The sequence below is a fragment of the Pholcus phalangioides genome, unplaced genomic scaffold, assembly GCF_987345545.1.
Source record: "Pholcus phalangioides strain wild (caught in Gottingen) unplaced genomic scaffold, Ppha-v1.0 ptg000009l_1, whole genome shotgun sequence".
NCBI classification, from domain to species: Eukaryota; Metazoa; Arthropoda; class Arachnida; order Araneae; family Pholcidae; genus Pholcus; species Pholcus phalangioides.
The window spans coordinates 56,757,701-56,779,432 of NW_028301602.1; the positions used below are offsets into that span (position 1 = coordinate 56,757,701).

Consider the following 21,732-nt stretch of genomic DNA (forward strand, 5'->3'; position numbering starts at 1 on the left):
TTTTTCATGTCATAAATTCACTATAAAGAGGACAAGGGGACCATGAAAAGTCTGGTCTGGGGGCCATGGCCTGGTCGGATATGTGTCGGATTAGTGAGTCTACCATACTCACTCAAATTTAACATACATGCCAGAATTAATCTGGGGTGCATTGGAGTGAAATATTTAGAAGTATTCAAGTTATAAACTTATAATACAGCGAAATGCCTATGTAACAATAAAAGGACCAGAGAAATATATTGTTATAAAAAAGTTATCAGGAACAGCTATAGTATAATCCCATTTTTTTTATTTAGCAGTTTTCTTTCTAGCGTGTTAGTGCTTTTCTGTCATGTCGATGATGGTAGAAAATTTTCCTTCATGTGTTTCTTTTTTCCCGTCCTTAATTATTATTTCCTTAGGCTCCAGGGTATTCCTTTTTTTACTGTTGACTATCATCTGTAATAATAGGCTTTAGCAGGATTTCTCAAACTGTATGCCTCCGATCTTTGTCTGGGCAGTCTCAAAGAGGGTGGCAAATTTTTCACAGAGATTCTTTGATAAACTGCTCTGGGGAGCTGTGGGTGGGAAAAGTTTGAGAACCTCTGGGCCGCCGTGTATGAATCAATTCTGTTAGCATTATAGTTTTCATTTTGTTTGTTTATACGTGTATCGTATATATACCAATTTCCCAGCATGTCACATTATTTTTCCAATTAGAATATGACATTTGGGATTTGTATTATCAGGTTGTACATCTCATATTTTCATTTTTATTAATTTTTTTCATACTGGCCATAATAATTTCAATCCCACAATCATGTTTTTAATGAATCCAGAGAGCATTTACTGCCCTGGCCATTGTATTATTTAAAATAGAGTCCAGGGGTTTTTTGATCCCTTAGTTTTATTTTTAATCTTGATCTCTTACTTATTCTGAGAATGTTATTGTTTTTTTGTTTTGTTTTTTTTTTTGTTTATCATAATGTTTTGATTTTTTCAACAGCCACAGTATTATACCTTTTTCGTGATGTGTTGAAGATGTTTTTCTTTAGCAAGAAAAACGTCAGAAAGCATATGACTCTGTTTCACTTCTGGCAACTTCTCTTCTCGTCATGCTTTCCAATGCTTTTTTTACCAAATAAAAAAATTGCCAAAAGGGGTAAAACCATAGCTGTTCCAGTTATGGTTATAGTTGCAATATATTAATATATCAACACCATGAAATTGGGGGCTAAAGAGCAATACATTTTACAGGCAATTAATCATTACAGAAGATATCATTATAGGCTAGGTAATTATCATTATAAAGTGATTGTTATATAGGATTTTCATTGTATTTGGATGGATGAGGTCAAAGACAAAAAAAAAAGGAGCAGTGAAAGAAAATGAAAACAAGTTACTTTCATTGTTTTCAAACAAACCCATGACTCGGCACTTGAATGTGGTAATTATCATTTCAAAAGTTGCACCAGATGGAGGGTGATTTATAAGCAGAAGACATCATATCTTCAAAAACATAGAAAATAAGGGTGCCATATGTCCGTATTTTACGGGACAAAACTATTTTATAATTAAATCTTTCGGTTGTTTTGTTGTTTCATTGAAAATTCTCATTTTGTCAAGTGTTCTGCGCAAGATGACTTTAATATTGCTCAATCGTGACTTCGTTATCGAAACGCGAATCGTATCATTATCAAAAAAGCGTGTCGTCTGGAAGAAACTTACATCCGAAGTTTCCTATTTACGGATTCTCACCTTGAAATATATTGAGATTTAGATATCTCTGAATACTTTCTGGGAGCACTCGGTTCCCCCATGCTACCAAAAAAAAAACCTACTCCAACACCCCGTGAAGAAATACGGACAATCGGATCAAAATTCAAAGAAATTTATAGCAGAAAAATTATATTGAACTACCTGGAAGCAATTTCAATCATGTCCTCGCCCAAAATGGTGATAAACTAGACTGGGCATTTCATAGAAGAGTCAAGGTGTAGGAGGGTGTGAGCAAGGAAACCAGTCATCCAAGAAATACTTCCGTGTCCTCAAACGTTCGATTTCAGAATGAAATAATTTTCATTTAGAGTTTTAAATAGTCACTCTGATGTTGATAACAGGAAATAAAAAGAAACGGTCATTGAGGTTTATAAACAATTTAACAAAAACACACAATAGTACTCACATGTCAATGAATACATGAACTCACAAAAATGTGATGCTCACCGGTTAGGAAAAAGATCCCCACATATTACGGAAACAAAATTTCAATCGCTCTCAAAATATTGGATCGCATTCAGACAAAAATTTTGAACACTGCCAAAATTTCATTCAAATCTATGCCATCCATCGAGTAAACATGTTGACAAAAAAAACAGCCATCTCTCACGTATAAAATGGATTCTCGTTGCCAGTTCCTCACAGATAAACATCTATTGGCGGTAAAGAATTCGTCTGTGAAGAATTTTCGTCTCTTTGTTTACATTCAGTTCAGGCCGTCCTGATATGAGCCGGCTTTCGAAAAGTTTCTTGGCATTTTAAGGTTGACTAATATTAATAATATATTAATACTATCGACTATAATATTTTCTATATTGATAATTTTTTTGTTTGTGTTAAACTGAATAAGATTGCAGTTTTATTGAATTACCAATACATGCTATAATAGTCATTTATATTGCTGTCTTGATGTTAGTATGTTTGTCGAACTAGCCCGCCTCTATGCATTGTTCCTTATATAGCCCTAAGATATCGATATTCTGATTACTTTGATCGTTAGGGTTGCTATAGCTGATCATAATTATAATTGGCCCATAATTATTACAAACAAAAAAAGGCAATGTGGTGATGACCCTTGAATCATAGGGATCGATATATAGGGATAGCCAGAGCCCCGAAGTCGGACACGCGTGGAACAGCTGTCGTATGGTCCGCCACTTGGCGATTATTTGGGGCCACACATGTCTGATGGCCCGACGAAGAGTCGCCAAACGCAGTTTGTGAATCGGCCAATTTCGGGTTTTGGCAATAACATACATTATGTTAATAACATATTTATGTTTCAAAACGAGCTACAAAAAACTATAAAAAAATATAAAGGAAAAATACATTTTTCTGGATATTATGCCGATGTGTACTTGGAAAGAAAAAGTCATCTGTTCACTGCCAGGAATCGAGCCCAGGGCCTCTTGAGAACAGGTGCTGTATAATCCAGAGATTGGCGATTTCTGGCGACTTTTTTTTTCGGCGCCAAACATGTCCGACGACCCGACCAAAAGTCGCCAAGGCCGTTAGACACTGCGGACACCGAAAAAAAAAATCACCAGCATGGAAAACAATAATAAAAACCCATTCAAATATGAAAAATATCATGAAACACAAATGAAATATAATAGTATATTTAAATAAACAACGGTCATGCGTGTTGTAAAAATAAGCATATTCTACATATAAAAAAATTAAAACCCGGACTATTTCCGGGTATCCAGATTCTTTTAAATAAACAACGGTCATGCATGGTGTAAAAATAAGCATATTCTACGTAAAAAAAAATGAAAACCCGGACTATTTCCGGGTATCCAGATTCTTTTAAATAAATAACGGAAATAAAATAAAATAACGAACATTAATAAGAAAAATAAATAAAAAGGATACAGCCTTACCGGTCGACGAAAATGTAATCCTAACGCTCGGAACGAAAAACACTAAATGACTATTCAAACATTTGAAAAGACACGCTAAAAACAACTAACGAAAGGTAATCACATCGGGAATAATCCAAGACAACGACGCTACTGCACAAAGGGAAAAAACGCCGTTATCCGTTTGAATTGCCCGCGCTTTAAGCGCCATCTATAATGGATGGGTAATGGAAGCTACAGAGGAACGATCTAGAACAATGACAACCCGGCAAAGCAAGTGAGAGCCCGATCGGCATAACTGAGAACGTTGGCGACTTGTAGTGCCCTTGGCGATCTGGATTATATTGGATTTGGCGGTCTGGATTATACAGCACCTGTTCTGCCTCTTGCAAACTGGGCAAGTTTGTTACCATATACATCACTAGAGACACTGTCTCCCTTATTTCACACACTGTCATGTGAGGTGCTTTAATAGAGTCATTAGTAGCCTTCCCGAAAGCGTCTGGGGATAAGTCGCCTACCATCCCAACTGAGAGTAGCCCAGGTCATTTTATAAGAAATTAAAACTGTGTGGGGGGGGGGGGTCATTCAGAAAGGGCATTCAACAGTGTGGTGAGAGTCATAATCATTTACAAAAAAACAATGTCATAGCTCACAAGTGAATGCTTTTGTTCTTTTCGTTTTTAAAAAAGACTTGAGGGAGGCTACTAATGCCTCCACTTTAGCCCCTCATGCCACATTGCATGAAATGAGGAAAGCGGGTCATGTCTCTAGTGGTGTATATGGTAGTGTGCTTGCCCTAGTTTGCAAGAAGACCTGGGTTTGATTCTTGTCGGAGATCAGATGGCTTTCCTTTCTGAGTTTGTCATGGCATAATATCCAGAAAATATATTTCCTTAATATATTGAGCTGAGAAAATGCTGTCTCACCATTAAATATAATTTATCACTACTGCATAATCTTCAGTTATTTATTTTTGTGTGTGTGAGACATCGTGTCATTGAATGACATTGTTTAATGAACAGAATAGGGGATTTTTCAGACACCAGCTTCACCTGGGATATTATGTACTTATACATATTTTTATACCATTATTGTGGTACTCCAAAAACAAAATTTTTTTTTTCTCGAGACATGAAAATTGGAGGAAGACTTACTTGTAACACTAGCTTCAGTGGTAATAATGATTATATTTCCTTTTTCAAAAACTCTCTGCCACCTGTTCACCATTTTTGAATACAGCGGTTTGAAAAAAAATCTGTGGCTTGGGGGTTGAAAGGTCTACCATTTGAATGTCCATATTGATAAATCACCCATGTTGTAGGATAACAATGATGTTGCTGGTTTCAGACGAGAATTTTGCTAACCATCTTTCTCACAAAGGCTCGTTTATAAGAGTTAAGTACTTAATTAAATTTTAAGTCATCAAGTACTTTGAAATGTATGTAGATGTTAAGGGCCATTTACATGGGCTTAGTTGACAAGTTATTTAATTGTTAAATAGTAGGAACCGATCTATTTTTTTCAATTAAGTAGGCACTATGCAACACTGGGCATAGTCTTTTATTTTCAAATGAGCATTTCACTATTTTATTACTTACATAGGGAGAGTTTTTTGAGCATTTGATGACTTAAAATTTAGTTAACTACTTATCACAACTCATGTAAGCAAGCCTTAAGGCTCCCACATAACCATATGCCATACTTATGTTTGGTGCTGCCACATTTACTTGAATGCCCCCTTCCCTGATTCAACTCTTAAAGCATGAAATAATGTACATGTTCTTCAACACATCTGTGTTTGATACAGGCCTAAACATCCATTGCCTGATATGCCCATAGGTGGAGATAGACTTGAAAGGCGGGGGACATGTGATGAAAGCTGGGTGGGTATGATGATGATGCGAATTCATACAAGGCCATAGCAAGAGATGGGATTTTGGGGGTCTGGTCCCTTCCCCCAAAATGCGAGAAAATGACTGAAAAAAGGGGGGAAAGACAGTCAAATTCGACCACTTTTGTCTTCCCCTCCTTCGAACAAAATTTCTTGCTATGGGCCTGAATTCATACATATTTGAATTGATTTGAATATTTAATTAGATGCTGTATTTTAGAAATATATGACATCTTTGACCTGGCATATATATTTTTAACCACATGCCCAATGCTGGTACATAAAACATAAATACTGATTCAGTCCTGTGTTATTTTCAGTCGGGCTTGTATATTTCTGAGTGTTTGTCCCACCCTAGTTCAATCATGTGTCACTGCCATGCAACATGCGCCGCAGACCAGTATTACTCCATGCACAGATACTATGAAGGACTGCTCTACACAATGTTAATCTCACTGCCTTGGAGTGGTTAGTGATTTGTTTAATATTTTTCTAGCCATGCAAAAAAAAAATTCATAAGTGATGGGGTGATCCATATTTAATTAATATCAGAAGTTCTTTATCTCTTATATAGTCTCCACCCAACCTCAGAGCCCTCCCAGGTTATTTATAACCCTGTTTTATCTCTATAAGAATAAAAAATAGCTTTTAATTTACTTTCATGAGTCTCTTCCATGTCTCAAAAAGAAAATTTCACGTTGAACACAAGATCTTTGTGGATTTTTTTCAAAAAAAAAAACGCTGCTGACCACTTTATTAGAATTTTATTGGTCCATTATTTTTAATTTACTGTATATGTTCTATACAAAGAAAGAGTACATGTTTCATAACTCATTTTTAATTACAGTGAAACCTTGATATAATTATACTCCGGGGGATCAAAGAAAAAGTATTGTTGTAGACAGATTATCATTATATCGAGAGGCAGCAGTTTAACGATAGGCATTTACAAAGGAGACTAAAAATAATATCATTGTAGCAAGGTTTCACTATACAAAAATTCAAAATAAAATGTTTTTGTGTCAGTACTGCACAAGTTTTCAATTTGTTGTTATTTCATCCTTTTATCAATTTTTGTTTTCAGTTTCCCTACATGTTGATATGCTGCCTTGTACATTGTGTCAGGGAATGATTATGATTCATTTAAAGTTTACATTGTATTTATAAAGTATAATTTTTCAATTTCCAGATGGCTTTGCAACCACGAGAAGCTGCTTTACTGATAGCTAATCTAGCAAAAGATGTTAAGATTTCTGAACATGGGGTTAAAAAAGTTGCAGATATGGTATCAACTATTGTTAAATTTAAAAAATTATGTCTAATATAACATGCACAGTTTATAATAAGGATCTCTTTCTCTGTGTGTGTGTGACATGATTTGCCATGTATGAATTAGCGAGAGAGAAACGTTGCTTATAAAAATTTTATTCCATTACAACAACATTTTCCTCTATTACAAGCTCACGTTAAAACAGACCTTTACTGTATGCTGAAGTAAAGTGTGATTTATTCAGAGATTAATGAAATCTATAAAGTTCAAATTTTATCATCATTATATTATAATTTTTCTTACCAAAATCTTATACATGAAAAATTTATACCTATATGATGTATTGATATTGATTCATCAAGTTGAATTGTTACAATTCTACTTGCAAAGCTTATGGAGACCTACTTTTGAGGGGGATGGAGTGCCTGAAATCTCCTCCTGGAAAAATTATTAGTTGCTAATATTCAAAAACAATTATAAATTGAAAAAGAAAAGATTTTAGAAAAATTTTAAGATATTTTTCTTTTGATACTTTAAATTTTGTAAAACATTTTTTACCAACTTAAAGATGTGCACACTCTTCTTCCCTGCATATGCTCTGACAGAATAAATGAAATAAATGTATATAGTATTTCATTTATTGAACCCAATGTTATAAAGTTACAATTTTCAGAAAGTAACATCTACTGCTCCTTTATTAGAAAATTTGATACATGTTGCTACAGTATCAGTTTTGAGACAGAGCTCTGCATTGACATCCACTCAATTTTCCTAGTTAGTATGAAAATCATAGATGACTATATCAAAATCACTCAAATGAGGAGTTTAAAAAAAATCCCACTCGTCTTGTAGCAATTTAGTGACTACATCATTTGAGCGAGATTTTTACTGACCATCAAATTAAGATCACTGCTGCAAACAATAGCATATTTTTATAGCTGCGATATAAGGGTTATTCTCATGAAATTGGACAAGAAATAAAAATAAAGTTATCAAAAATAAATGTGTGTCAGTCAAAAACCAAAAATTCTTAGGAACACTATTTATTTTCCTGCTGATAAATGAAGTATACTCAAAATATTGTCAACGAATAAGGCAAATACCAGGAAATATTAAAAGTATTTTCTGATATTTGCCTTATTCATTGATGATTTTTCGAGTATTATTAAGCAAAGTCATCTACTCTTCCATAAATGAAATATAGTCAGCAGCGAAGTTTTTTGAAAATTCATAATGAAAAATTTTAACGATGTTAAGAGATGTATGTGTAAATCTGATGTGGCATTTTGCTTATTTCAGCAGTTAATATTTACAACATTTACATTATTTATTATGACACTTGCAACATGTTCCTTATCTATTTTGATTGCTCATCTTCATTTTTGACATGCACTGCAATTCTGAAATTTTTTCAATTGTGTTTTTATTTTATTATTATTATTATTACTTTGTGTTTCTTGCTCCTTTTTGGTCAGTTTCATAAGGGATAACAGATTTTTCATTTTTCTTCATTTTGCTAAAACATGAGAGGCACTTTTTCAAAGCAAAATTTTCAGATGAAACATTACTGCAACTTAATGTTGCAACCAAGAAGTTTGGATTTACTTTTATCCTGCGAACTTGTGATTTAACCTTTTTCTGGTTACCTAATGTCAGGAGAAAGACATTTTTACGTTTTACAATACTGATAAAAAACTAAGCATGTTGAAAATATGTGCTTTCAGAAATAATAGAAGTCTCAGAACTGAAACATGAGGTGAAGTGAAAATAGTTTTCTATTGCCTATTTCTCTCAAAAAAAAGAGCAGAAGAAAAACATTTAATGAAAATGCATCTTTTTTTCCTTCTAATTTGTAAATTAATTTTTACAATTTTAATTGATTTAAAGGAAAGTTCAAGTGATGATTTTATTACATTCTTCTCAACCTTTTTAACACAAAGTTTGAATATTTTTAGGATCAGTATACTTTCATATTTCATCTTTTTTTTTATTATTTTAAATATTTAAAAAATATATATTATTGGAAATAAGAATATATTTTTGTTTTATTTTCTTCACACCTGAGCCAAAACTGACACTTAAAAAAATTATTTTTGATTGATTTGTGTTTATTGTATGTCAAAATGACCTTTAAAAATAAGAAAATTAATTAATCATCCAATTGCTTTGGGTCGATATCCTTACTAGGGCAATTTGAGTACACATACTTGCATCTCAGGTCTTAACTTGAAAAAAAAAGAATCATTTAAAATGACGTACACATATAAATTCAAAGTACCTCTGAAAAGTGAAGAGATTATCAAAGAAGGTGAAAATTTGTTCAAGCTAATTTTAAAAATCCATTGATGAATAATTATAAATAGAGTAGCAACTTGTCAGAAACTGTATAAATAGAAAGTGACAAAAAAAAACATTCTGTGCCAAATATGTTTAATGTAACCTGTTGGGGAACCAATTTTGTGAAAATGACCTACAAACATTTGTCTTTTTTGACAAGTGAATGAAGTCTTGTTAATCTATATTCGATACATAATAAATTTATATGTGAAATGAATAACATTTGGTAGCATAAAATATGTAGATTGAAATTTGTGTTAGTTTTTTTTTATTGATTTTTTAGATGAAAAAGGAATTTGGGGGAAATAAATATGATATAAAAAGATGGAAAATGCATGAACTTCACCCAAAAACAATGGATGATGTGTCAGTTGAATGGATATTTTTCATCGACACATTAAATTTCTCTTTCTGGGCAGAAGAGCTTCAACAGCATAAAATAGAATATAATGGAAACCAATATACTGGATATTGGTCTCTTTGTGCAGGTGTTAACAGAGCTTTGAAAGTAAGTGGTATATATTTTTTATTTTCTGAATAAATGCGTAAAAAAGCTTAAGCCTAACCTTTCGCATATGTTCATTTTGTTAAGAAACGTGGAAATCAACCTTGAAACCCCCCCCCCCCCTTTTGAAAAGGGGTTCTCACTATTCATGAGAAAACTCTAAAGCATTGTCGAGAATTGTGATTAAGGTGCAGAGGATACTAGAAAAAGAAATTTTTTATATAGTATCTTGTGGTTCGGTGAAATAACTGAAATTTAAAAGGAATGCTCCCTGTTCAGTTTGTATGGGATAGGAAAATATCACGTTCTGGTAATTTTGTGTGTGTATTTTGCTATATAAAATTTTAAAAGTGAAAATTTTTAAAATTCTAAACAACCTATGTTTCTCTTACGAGTTGAATGGTGGAACTATCTCAGATGCAACTAGGGTCACTAATTTGGGAATTCCCATTGATGAGCGGCTTAGGTTTTCTGAACATTGAGTCATTTTTTCCGCTTTTCCAAAGCTTAGTTCGTCCTGGACTGGAGTATGCTGTAAGGTTTTGGAGACCATACCTACAGAGGGACATAGACTTAGTTGAAGGGGTGCAGAGAAGAGCTATGCTTGTCCTTGTTGGCACTTGTCGGGGCTGATCCTGCTTGTCCTTGTCAGAGCTTGAGTTATGAAGAGTGACTTCATTTTTTGAATATGCTTACATCGAATGAAAACAGGTGTCAGGGGGGGGGGAATATGACTGAAGTCTTCAAAATTTTAAACAGGATGGACCATGAATTATTAATGCATCGACTGCTTTGACAAGGGGACACCAGTATGAATTGGTGGTACCGACTTGGTACATGTAACTTTTATAAGCCTGTGCGCTGTACTTAGTCAATGGTGTTGTACAACTGTACAGTGGTGCTGTCCTCCTATCAGGCCAGGAAAGTGGGGAATTTCTCAGATTAATGTCCTAACTCATGTTTAAGCCGAACATCTCTATCTGCTTGAAGTTAATCAAGAACTTAGAATAAAAGTATCAATTGGTAAGGGACAATTTTAGGCTTTTGTGTCGCATGGAGTTTTTCTCCAATAGAGTTGTTGATAAATAGAATAAAGAGCTTGCCCCCCCCCCCTCCCCAGGGGTCGTGAATTTTAACATGATCGACCTGTTTAAAAAGAAATACGATAAACATGTTGGGATAAATCGAGAACCTATCCATACTTAGAATGAGACAACCATAATTTATTTATTTATACAATATTGTTGGCCCTGAGGCCTACACAAGAGGATGCTATTGAAAATGACAAAGATATTGTTTGATATTGGACAAAAACTACTGATAGTGGGGGATTCGACAATAGAGCTTGGGAGTTTGTTCCATTCACCAATAGTATAAGAAAAGAAGCTGACAAATTAATATTTTTTACAAGCATTGTATAACATTTTATCATGTATATATAGCCTAGTTTTTATGATTGTATTTTTAATTGTATATTTGTATATTGTATTTGTAATATTGTAAGCTGTATTTTTGAAATATATAACATTCATATTTGTTATGAACGTCTTTCTCAGCCACCTCTTTAGGCATTTTGCAGGTTGTGGCCTTGTATTTGTACTTCTCTTATGAGAGTTAATAAAATAAAACCATCATTGTCTTTGCAGGAAGGTTATCCAATACTTTCTGCTGAATTTTTTGCCACTGTTTCGTTGAAGACATTGAAGAATATTTTTCGCTCAGAAACAAATACCGAAATGCCACTGATGAAAGAAAGGCAAATGATCCTAAATGAAACTGGTACCTGTCTACTCAAAGTAGGTCATTTTAAGATACGATAAGAGATAATTTTATTTATTCAGTCAAAACATTTTGGGTGCACATACTTGTATGGTATAACGCATAAATTGTATTCCGGATTTATGTAACTTATCAGTGTTTTCAAATGTTATTATTAACATTATTGTCTACGGGAATCGGTCTAGAATACTAATTACTGACAATATAGCTGAAAGTGTCATTACAACAGAGGTTATTGTAACCATGTTTGACTGTGCTTTGAAAAAGATTTTTTTACTGTACCTATATTTCTTGATTTTTTATGATTTTACTTATGAAATGCATCTTGTATTTCTCATGATGTCATCAATGATGAATGAAACTCTCATATGTATATGAGGATGTCCGTGAAGGATGTTATAAAAGTTAGAACCCATGCAACCCCACCCATTTCTCTTGTTTTTCATTGTAGTTGGTAATAGATTTAGTGAAATCATTTTTTTTAAAAATTGTAATGGGTTCAATTTTATATTCTCTATATAAAACTTTTTTCAATGTTTCTTCAGAGAAATTAATTTTGAGCATTATTTGTACCAAAATTATATTTTGTTTCATTTTCACAGAAATTTGGTGGTTCATTTAAAAATGCTATTGCTCTTTGTGAAAATAGTGCCCAGAAGCTCATTCAGCTGGTTGTTGAAAATTTTCCTTCATACAGAGATGAAGCTATTATAGAAGGGCATAGAGGTAAAAAGCATGTAGGAATCATTAATTTTGTTGATCATAAAGAAATAATTCAATGAATTTTTGTACCTCAATTAATTTTCAAAATGTTAGCGCCAAAATCATTATGGATAATACTTTTTCAAATTATGTACAGTGACACCTTAGCTAACGAACATAATTTGCTCTGAAATCACATTCATAAGCTGAAACGGGATTTTCCATAGGTATATCTCAATGTGTAATGGTAATATCTCAATGTGGAAAATCATTGATTTCATTATAGAATGAAATCAATTCATTCTATAATGATGATATATATCATCATTATAGAATGATGATATATATCATATATATATCATCAATTTAAGATATATATCAATTTAAGATATATATATACCTTAAATTTTTGGTGTGACCAAAAATTTAAAGCTTCATAAATCAATAAAAAGCACTGTAAAAAATAAAAATATTGACATAGGGCTGAGATAAACTGCACAATTGGTTGCCGACTTTATAAGATGATAACCTGAACTTTTTATTTCACGCTATATAATGCTATGCAGTCAGGTTCATGAGCCATAGTTCAATTTGGTATTAAGTCTTACTATATGTACTAAAACCATACTGAAGTCAGGTTTTTTCCTCCTTTTTTTCAAATGCATTTTCTCTTAGCTTAATCATTCATTTCACATGAAATGACTCGAAATCTTTCTGAAAGGGAAAGAGGTATATCCAAAAACAATTCAAGGGTGTAAATTAATGAATCATGTTCAATTAACATTAACTCATTGGATTCATTTTTATTAGCAGGAAAATTTCCTGAATACAGGGCTGTTTTGTTAATGCAAGGGGTCCTTATCAACTACAATGTCTATTAGCCAGGGCAGAAAAATTTAAGAAAGTCTTTATTATCAGAAAAATTCATAAGTGAGGCATTCGTTAACCGAGATACCACTGTGCATTGATGTGACAAATATTTCTAAACATTTCAATTAAAAAATTTCAAATTTTAATTCAACCCTTGTTTAAATACATTTTTAACCCTTAAATCAAGACTAAATTTATTTTCTAATTTTTTAGTGGCATTATACAAGCGAGCACAAATCTTGGTGTCAGATATTTGGGCTTGCTTCGAAGGTCAAGGATATGGGAATTTCCATGACATAGACACAGTAACAATATTTGCTGATTATAGGTAAAACAGCTGAATGTGTTGTCTTATTGGCTATATAAATTTATGAATATGTATTACAGGCAGTGTTTTTTTCTGGGAAAAGAGGTGCTGAAATTTTTACCATGGAGATGTTATTACAGTAACTTCTAACTTCCGCACTTTAACTCATGTGCTATTCAGTATACTACAACTAAACTGCTTCAAAATCATCCATTGAATGATTTTAACTTTTATCGCGTGGCTCTCAACTTAGTACATTAAGAAATAATTTTGGGGTGCAAACTTATGTGAATATTTGTATAAAGGTGTTTTTAGCAATATATACCCCCCAACTAAACCCATGATTTAAAACAATACATTCATACCAAATATAATAGTATTTGTTATTTTTCAATTTTTATGTGAGAAACTTTTTTAACCTCTGTGGTGCAGCAGTTCATAATCATTGCATTTCCTAACAAAAAACATAGCTATGACTTCATTGATATAGCTAATCATAAAAGTAGTCAATTGATGTATCTCTGTGAGATGGCATGAATAGGCAATGAGTTGGGGGGGGGGGGGCTCATTGGGAGTGAAAGTAGTAGGTAATGATCCGTGATATTTCATGGATAGAAACATTATTTCCACAATATTTTTAGCTGTTATTATCAAAACAATCATATCATTTGCTTTCTGTTTAACATCTTCATTAAGTGTGCTTTGAGATTCATTTTCTTGTAATTCTTCTTCAAAAACTTTACAAACCTTTGATTTTAAAGTGTTACAAGCAGATTCAACTTTTTTTTTTGGCATTGTTTGACTTGCACTGTGGAGCTACCCTATGAAGTTTAATTGGTGACTCTTCTATGTTCTGTAGAGATTAATTTATTTCTTCAAGTGCTTCTTGTTTAGTAATTGACATTTTTCCAAGTCACTTCTCTACATTACTATCACTGTTCATCTCTTCACAGTATTCAGTTTCTTCACCTAATTTATTGATGTTTATATTCACTATCCCTACAGGCATGGCATATTTTTTGCCCTGGAATTGATTTTGTGCAACCATTTATTTCATTTATACATGGAAAAATACAAGTTTACTATCCTTAAACCTTTTGTTATCTTTTTCTTATGACATTTTAAAGGATTAAAGCATGCTTTCGGATATATTTCATAAACTTTGAGAAAAAAGCTCTATGATGCACACACAGTAGATAAATGTTCAGAACTTTCTACACTCCTCAAGATCAAAAGATTGATGTCTGATGGGTCTAATGATCTAATGGGTAACAGATTTTACGCTTTTGCATAACACTTTTTATGACAGTCAGATCCAGTTTCTTTTCCAACACTATAAATTTGAAGTGTCTTTTCTGACATTTTACTTTGAATTCCAAAATGATGATATAAAATATTTAGCTCAAATAGAAATTGTGTTATCATAAGAAAAACCTGCTAACCCTGGAGTAGGCTACTTTATGGAGCACATTCTGTCTTCAGCAAGATCATAATTGAGACTTGAGACTTGCTTGCACTATTTGATGGGGGGGGGGGCAGTTGTCTAGTTCTAACACTTTTGTTTTAGTTTCCTCAATGAACCAGCAGCAGTGACTTTATCATCACCTCCTGGAATGAGAGTCTTATAATTAAATAAGACACCAGCTGCCCTCTGAAGGACAAAGACCAGTGTGCCATAGTTTATATCTTCACAGAAGCTATTATTTTATACTATCATCACAACAAGAAACATCACATCTAATATATCACCACCAGGCATTATATACATTAGGTTTTCAATTCTACTCTCTTCCATCTGCCTCAGCTACAACAATTTGGTTGTTGCTGATAATTATTTCATTCTTTGTGATTTAATGCCTCACATTCTGGCTTTTTATCAGCAATTTTAAATTATTTCTTGGGAAAAATATATAGAGGCCTGTGTTAAATATTATAATGTAGAATTTTTTGCCACACAAGTATAACCATTTGATATTTATCATACACATTAAATATATGTTTATTAAAATATATGCTGTAAAAATCAAAGTAATTAAAAAAAAATTTAACACTGTTGCGGTAAAATAACTTTATAATTAAGCATGTTAAAAAACTTCAAAAATACATCTATATATATATGATTAATATTATCTGGATTTATCAAATACAAAATAATTCTTTACGCAAAAATATATCAGATTGCAAAAGTTCGCCTTTGTTGCATCATAAGAGATATTTATAAATCAATTAAAAGTGAAATAAATTATTTGGAATTTGAACACTAAGAATCTGAACACTTAATTTAAAAAACCATTTTATTCATCAAAAACCTTTTTTTACACCAACTTACATTAACATTTCTAATTATTTCATGAATTCATTTAATCCTTGAATTTAAAATTTTTTAATTGTTTTGAATTATTGCATTAACCACTCATGAAACTTAATTTAGTGAATACTGTAATAAATGTATAAGCATACATGAAAAATAAAATAAAAATTTCTTTTTACTAAGCATGAATCATTATATTAAGTCAAAATGTACAAATATAATTAATGTAGTCATATAAGTACAATTGCGTTTTGTTACTCAAATGTATTAACTGTCAAAATAATGTTTACTTTTCTACAGTCTTCTTAATATATTAATAGGATTAAATTTTAAAAAAAATTGAAAATTCATGCTGTGCATCCAAAAAAAGTGTTTAAAAAATTGTGTCCAAAATAAAAAAATGAAATTTAAATGACTTTTTTCCTCCAAGGTTTACATTTTTTCTATTCATAATCTGCTTTTTTTTGTGAGCATTTTAGTGAAAATTTCTTTTGAATGTATTGAAAATCTGCAAAGTTATGATATATTTTCATAAATAATATTGCTTGAATGGTTAGCCTTAGACACGTCATTCATGGGGTTAGAAAACATTTTTTTCTCAAAAAGTTTTTGAGATTTGCATGGTCAACAAGGATGGTAGAAGCAATAAACAAAAAATAATAATTGGAATCCGGGATGATGGGTTGCATTTCAGTATCTAGTTGAATGATTCGAAATCGGAGCGATCCAGTCTTATTTCAATGAATTTTGTGTTGTGAGCCAGAATAAACATATTAAAGGTCAAAAAATCATTATTTTTTTCCTCCAGTATTTTACTTCATATATTTAGGAGAAATTTAAAATAAAAGTTGTTTTTGTAACTGCTGTTTACCAAATTTTTTTCTAACAAAAAATTCCACAAAAACAAAGTTTACACAATTTTTTTGCATGTAAATTTCAAATGTAAGTGTATGAATTATTTTTTTCATATTGTTTATGTTTTTGTGAACACTTTAGTGAAAATTTCATTTGAATATATTGAAAATTGAAAAAGTTATGATTTATTTTATCAAACAATGCTGCTTAAAAATTAACCCCTGGAAAAGTCATCTGCATCAGTTTTTGATAAAGTTCAACATTTTTTTTCTCAAAAAGTTTTAGAGATATGCAAATAATATTTCACACGGTTAATAAAGATGGTAAATGCAACAAATGAAAAAAAAATCATTGTAATCTGAGACTATGGGTGTCATGGCTGGGTAATTTGACATGGAATGACCCGACCATGAGGTACTAGAGTACATAATAGAGACTAGTGACAAAACAATTGTATTGTTTTGTTCTACATCATACAAGCTCAAGCAGCAAGGCAAAGAAGAGAAAGGCCACTCAACAAGGTGTGGAAGTTGAACAAAAGTGCTTGTTTTCACCTCAATCTGCTGGTTTTTGGTATGTGCTATTGGTCTGTTTCTCCTTTTTTTCTTTCCCTCTTCTGCAGAGGGATCATCATCAAACCCTTACATTTCAGAACCCCTCCGGCCAATTTCTCTATCCTCCTCCTCTTCTACTATGTGTGGACATATCTTCCTCCACCACTACACATTTTGTTCTTCCTAGTAGCAATTTTCTTGGAACTCGTACCTCTTCGCTTCATTATGAATGCAGCCTAACCTAACTGTTCTGCTATAAAAACTCTGGTAATAGTGTTTTCTACACAAAAGAGTTCCTTTTTCCCCCTTCTTTTCTTAATGTTCTTCCCGAGTTTGTTCTGCAATATATGTTACAATTTTTGATGTTTTAGAGAGTGCCTGGCCTGTATTTTAAATATTGTTGTTTTGTGTGTGTGTGTGTGTGTGTGTGTGTGTGCGCGCACATTTTTTTTCTTTTTTTGTGAAGTGAGTAAATTATCATCTTAAATGTTATTTTAGAGCTTATATTTGTTCATTTATAATGCTATAAAACTATTTCTTTATCCCCAAGAGTGCCTCAAGTTTTGGCATATTTTGGAGCACTAGAATATTCTCAGGAGCTTATGGAAAAACTCAGAACAGGTAGTCATTTTCATTATTTTCTAAATAAGGTTCAGATCTTTAGAATAAAAATAAAACATGCCTTAGTTTTTTATAATTCATTGGTGCCTCGCACTAACATTTATCGTGTCATTAGTAACTGTTTGCAATTATTCCAGGTTATTTGCAGAATGGAGAGAGACTTGAAGTTGAAATCAGAGGGTGTACAATAGAGGCTGTAGAGGTAAAGTTGAAATAAAATTTTTGTTTCGTAATAGGCATCACAATTTTTACTTATAATTTAAAAATGGCATCTAATTTGAAAAATGCAATTTGTTAATAAGGTATTTAGAACTGGACGTTTGACAGTCTGCTGTTTACATGCTGAATGGCTCATGAACAAGCCAGACAACTGTATAAATCAGCCTTGACTTATCTATAAATTTCAATGCATTTTCTAGGATGCTTCTTTTCTTTTTATTTAGTATTAATATACTGCTATTTAACTACATTAGAGCTAAATAGCTCTAAACACAACTTGGGTCCATAAACAGAATGTTTCATGAAATGTTGTGCGAAAGAAATTAAAAGTTTTAACCTAATCAAGAGTTGGAGCAAAATATGAATTAGTAAAAGAAAACCAAATTCAGTTGTTATACTTAGTCATTTGTTGGAATGATAGTTGAGACAAACAATTGTTTTTTTACTGCATCACTTGGACCTGCACAAATTTTATTCATCCTTTAGATGGCATAGGAGAAATTACTAAACTTTCTATAAAATGCCATAACTTTTTTAATTTAGTATTTCTTCAAATTTTCAGCAGGTGGAAAATGACCACAGTGAACTTTCTCACATTTAAATAATGAAAATTCAGGCATCTCGGAAAAAAAAATAGTGACCATTATAAACAGCATTTAAATCAAAAATTCTAAAAGTACACTTAATAAAGTTTACTTTGATAAACTTTTTCTAAAAAAAGTGTGATGAAGTAAATTTCTTTCCCTCTCTGTATAATTAACAGAGATGCAAATTATGATGATTGGCATTGTTTTTGATTGGGGGTGGGGGCTTTGAAAATTTATATATTTTCAACCCCTCCCCATCATCATCTCATTTTGATAGAAGTGCAACTATCTCGGCTGAATTTTTTTCAGAATGAACAGGATCTCTTCCTCTTAGACATTGTTTTTGAAGCAACTGGTATTTTTTCGTTTAATTGTACTTTTGATTTTTTGTTCATATACACACACGTATTCAAAATTTTACATTCTTCTATATTTCAGATGATATGTAAGATTGTAAAAAATGAACTTTTACAAGAAAAAACCAGTGATATTCAATTTAACGCTGTACTAGCAGATTATTACTTATGGGATTACCGAAGAAGTCATGCTGATGAAGTGGAATGTATACCTTTCCATAAGACAAGATGCATTTATTATTGATACTTGGATTTGCGACAAAAAAAATGTGGATTTTTCAAAAGTAAAATTATATACATAATATTATATTTCTATAAATTATTTTATGAACACCAAGCATTTTATAGATAAAAAATGACACCTAAAAATGAAAACCAATGTACTTCAAAAAAATAAACAATATATAATTCTTACAGAAGAAATTGCTTGTATCAACTTCACATCAATTTCTCATAAACTTAACAGTTTGATTAAAAAACTTAATTTCAGTTTATTTTGTAAAAAATCACACGCTTATTTGCAATTTTCAGTTGCTGAATCTTCCACAGTTTTACAAGCTGAAACAGAAATTCAAATTAATTTAAAATAAAACTTTTACCGTGAACACATTAAAAAAGTTCTTCACACTATAGTAACAAAATCATTATTTATATCTCAAAAAATTTATCAAAATAATATTTAACAGACTGAGATTCTCATTGAAAAATGATTCAGGCTTTTTTTACAGCAGTTTGAAAAAACAAATCACTATGATATGGATTTTATTTTTCGAACAAATATTTTCAAGAAATGCATGTTATTCTATCTCTCATATTGAATATATAAAGTTAGTCCTGATCTTCAGCATTCAGTACAATTCTATAGACCTCATATCTACTGAGAGATATAATAATTGAGGGGGAAAAAATTCCTCAAGGCCGAATACATAATGCAGCAAAGAGGTAACAGAAGCGTCAGAAACAATTGTACTATTTTGTTCTACATACTCAAGCAGCGAGATAAAGAGAAAAAGGCCAGTCAATGAGGTATGTGACCAACAATCCTCTATCTATCTGTTGATTGGTCTGTTTCTTCCCTTTTTTCTCCTCTCTCTCTTCTGCAGAGGCATCATCATCACACACTTACATTTCAGACCCCCCCCCCCCCGATCATTTTCGCTCTTAGAGACTCGTTTATTATGTGCGGCACCTCTACTTCCACCTTGACGCATTTTTCCTTCTTCATAGCCCCCTTTATCTTCCCCCCCCCCCCAATGTGTGTTCGGCTTAAGTGTTTATCCAGAGAAACTCTACTAGTTGAATATTTGTATGATTTAGGGATCTATTGCTCTCTGTGACAAGACTTTTTAATGGGGAAATTGACTCGCATTTAGATGCATATTTATGATTTTGCCACCTGTGGGCTTCACAAATTTTTCCGCTCTCTCTCTCCTCCCATTCTAGTCTAATTTTCTTGACCACTCATTCCTTGAATTTGCCGCCCTGAGCTATAACCCACTCAGCTCCCACGATCCCTGCAAATACAACTTTGTCTCTAAAACTCTCCTCTCTTTTGGCCACTTACATAATTGCGTACTTTTTAGGTCACTCCCATACTCACACACTTTCTAGGTCACTTTTGCTCATTCACATGCTTTCTTACACATTGTTTTGGTCACTCGTATGCTTGTGCAGTTTCGGTTTCTTGCTCTTTAGGTCACTCTTTCAGTCACTTCCATGCTCACAGACTCTGTAGGTCATTCACATGCTAGCACACTGTTTTGGTCACTCGCATACTTGCACACGCTCTAGGTTAGCCATCTTCAACCAATTGATTGTGAGCACCATAGTGCTCCTAGAAGCATCAAAAGCACTCAATGCTTGTGTCTGATTTCATGCTCCAGAGCACTTGATCAACACTTCACTTCACTTTAAACACCATGTAAAAATTACATTCAAAGATTACAATCACACAGATTTCAGGCATAAATATGTCAAAGTTGCTGTGAGGGGTGCTCTTCATTTGATGATGGGTATAGGTAGTGCTCGAGATTCGAGAAAGGTTAAAGACTCCTGCTGTAGATCACTCTTTTGGTCCTTCAGACTGGGTCCCATGCTCTATAGGTGACTAATGCTCACCCCCTCTCTAGGCCACTCTTTTGAGCATTCACATGCTTGTAAACTTTCTAGGTCACTCAATAACCTAGTCCGTCGTTCTCTGGGCAGAATAATATTCATTGTCAACAATACAAATTTTTCTGCCCTTCCCCTATTCTACTAATTTTCTTGGCCATTCATTCTCAAATTTGCCGCCCCTCTAAACTTGCACAGCCCTGGGCTATAGTCCCCTAAGCTCCCCTGTAAATACATCACTGCTCACATTTACACCTCAAAGTTGGAAAAACAACCTAAAACCAACCTTCCGCCAGCTGATCATCATGCAGATGCTGATATCAAACCTGGGACCCTATAACATACACAATGTCCATGCACTAGCACTTTGTTTGTGACATCTGAAATTTTTCTTGTAATTTGTGGATGTTACCTGTAAGGCCGATAGTTGAGGATTTATTTATTAGACAAGATTTCTACATATTTCCCACCCACAAACCTTCATAGCATTAAGTTTGATAATGCTTCATATAAATAAATGAATTGATTTCCAAACAACGATTACCAGTGACTTTTCATTTTAAAAATTTTAGGATCAATCCCATACCCTATATTATAATTATGTTTGATATATTTTTTTTGTTTAATTATAAAATCGTATTCACCCATTTTCATTCTGAAAACAGCTTGGAAGTTTTTGACCATCCTTCATCACTTTTTCGATTTCTTCCACAGTGCGAGGAACATCTGTCATCAATTCTATCCCGGTTTTTTTTACAATAACATTGTCTTCAATGCGAACCTAAGCACAGAAAATAGTGAAACTATACACAGCGAAAAATATGCTACCGTAT

At 32.6% G+C, this 21,732-nt stretch overlaps 3 protein-coding genes across 7 annotated transcripts in view; 1 reads left to right on the forward strand and 2 right to left on the reverse strand.

Moving 5' to 3' along the window:
• LOC149083349 (uncharacterized) overlaps positions 1-2,388 on the reverse strand; it is a 148,463-nt gene extending 146,075 nt beyond the window's left edge. Inside the window, exon 1 of one of the 3 annotated variants that reach the window (XM_089236597.1) lies at positions 2,206-2,388. The gene's annotated coding sequence lies outside the window, so the exon portion shown is untranslated. Of the gene's footprint in view, positions 1-1,899; positions 2,084-2,164 lie in introns of those variants that run through there. The other 2 variants (XM_089236598.1, XM_089236599.1) reach the window with 2 other exon arrangements.
• Positions 2,389-2,431: 43 nt separating this feature from the next.
• LOC149083350 (queuosine 5'-phosphate N-glycosylase/hydrolase) lies at positions 2,432-19,094 on the forward strand. 2 transcript variants are annotated; one of them, XM_089236603.1, is made up of 10 exons: positions 2,463-2,521; positions 5,835-5,982; positions 6,704-6,799; positions 9,405-9,629; positions 11,273-11,422; positions 12,008-12,131; positions 13,191-13,305; positions 17,555-17,625; positions 17,763-17,827; positions 18,870-19,094. In XM_089236603.1, the coding sequence occupies exons 3-10, from the start codon at positions 6,704-6,706 to the stop codon at positions 19,029-19,031; spliced, it is 1,008 nt and encodes a 335-aa protein (XP_089092729.1). In that variant the 5' UTR covers positions 2,463-2,521; positions 5,835-5,982; the 3' UTR covers positions 19,032-19,094. The 2 variants fall into 2 exon arrangements, with proteins under 2 accessions (XP_089092728.1, XP_089092729.1); XM_089236602.1 differs by lacking the exon at positions 5,835-5,982 and having other exon boundaries at positions 2,432-2,521.
• The window catches only part of Dip-C (dipeptidase C), a 39,349-nt gene continuing 35,031 nt past the window's right edge, over positions 17,415-21,732 (reverse strand). For both annotated transcript variants that reach the window (XM_089236601.1, XM_089236600.1), the window contains 2 exons: positions 21,544-21,680; positions 17,415-19,345 (listed from right to left, as the gene is read on the reverse strand). In XM_089236601.1, the coding sequence (XP_089092727.1) occupies positions 19,339-19,345; positions 21,544-21,680 (144 nt within the window). In that variant the 3' untranslated portion in view covers positions 17,415-19,338. The remainder of the gene's footprint in view (positions 19,346-21,543; positions 21,681-21,732) is intronic.

Coding starts and splice junctions, on each gene's coding strand:
- LOC149083350 (XM_089236602.1), top strand. CDS start 6,704: ATGGCTTTGCAACCACGAGAAGCTGCTTTACTGATAGCTAATCTAGCA. Junction 9,630..11,272: donor GTGTTAACAGAGCTTTGAAA/GTAAGTGGTATA, acceptor TTGTCTTTGCAG/GAAGGTTATCCAATACTTTC. Junction 17,828..18,869: donor GTACAATAGAGGCTGTAGAG/GTAAAGTTGAAA, acceptor TCTATATTTCAG/ATGATATGTAAGATTGTAAA.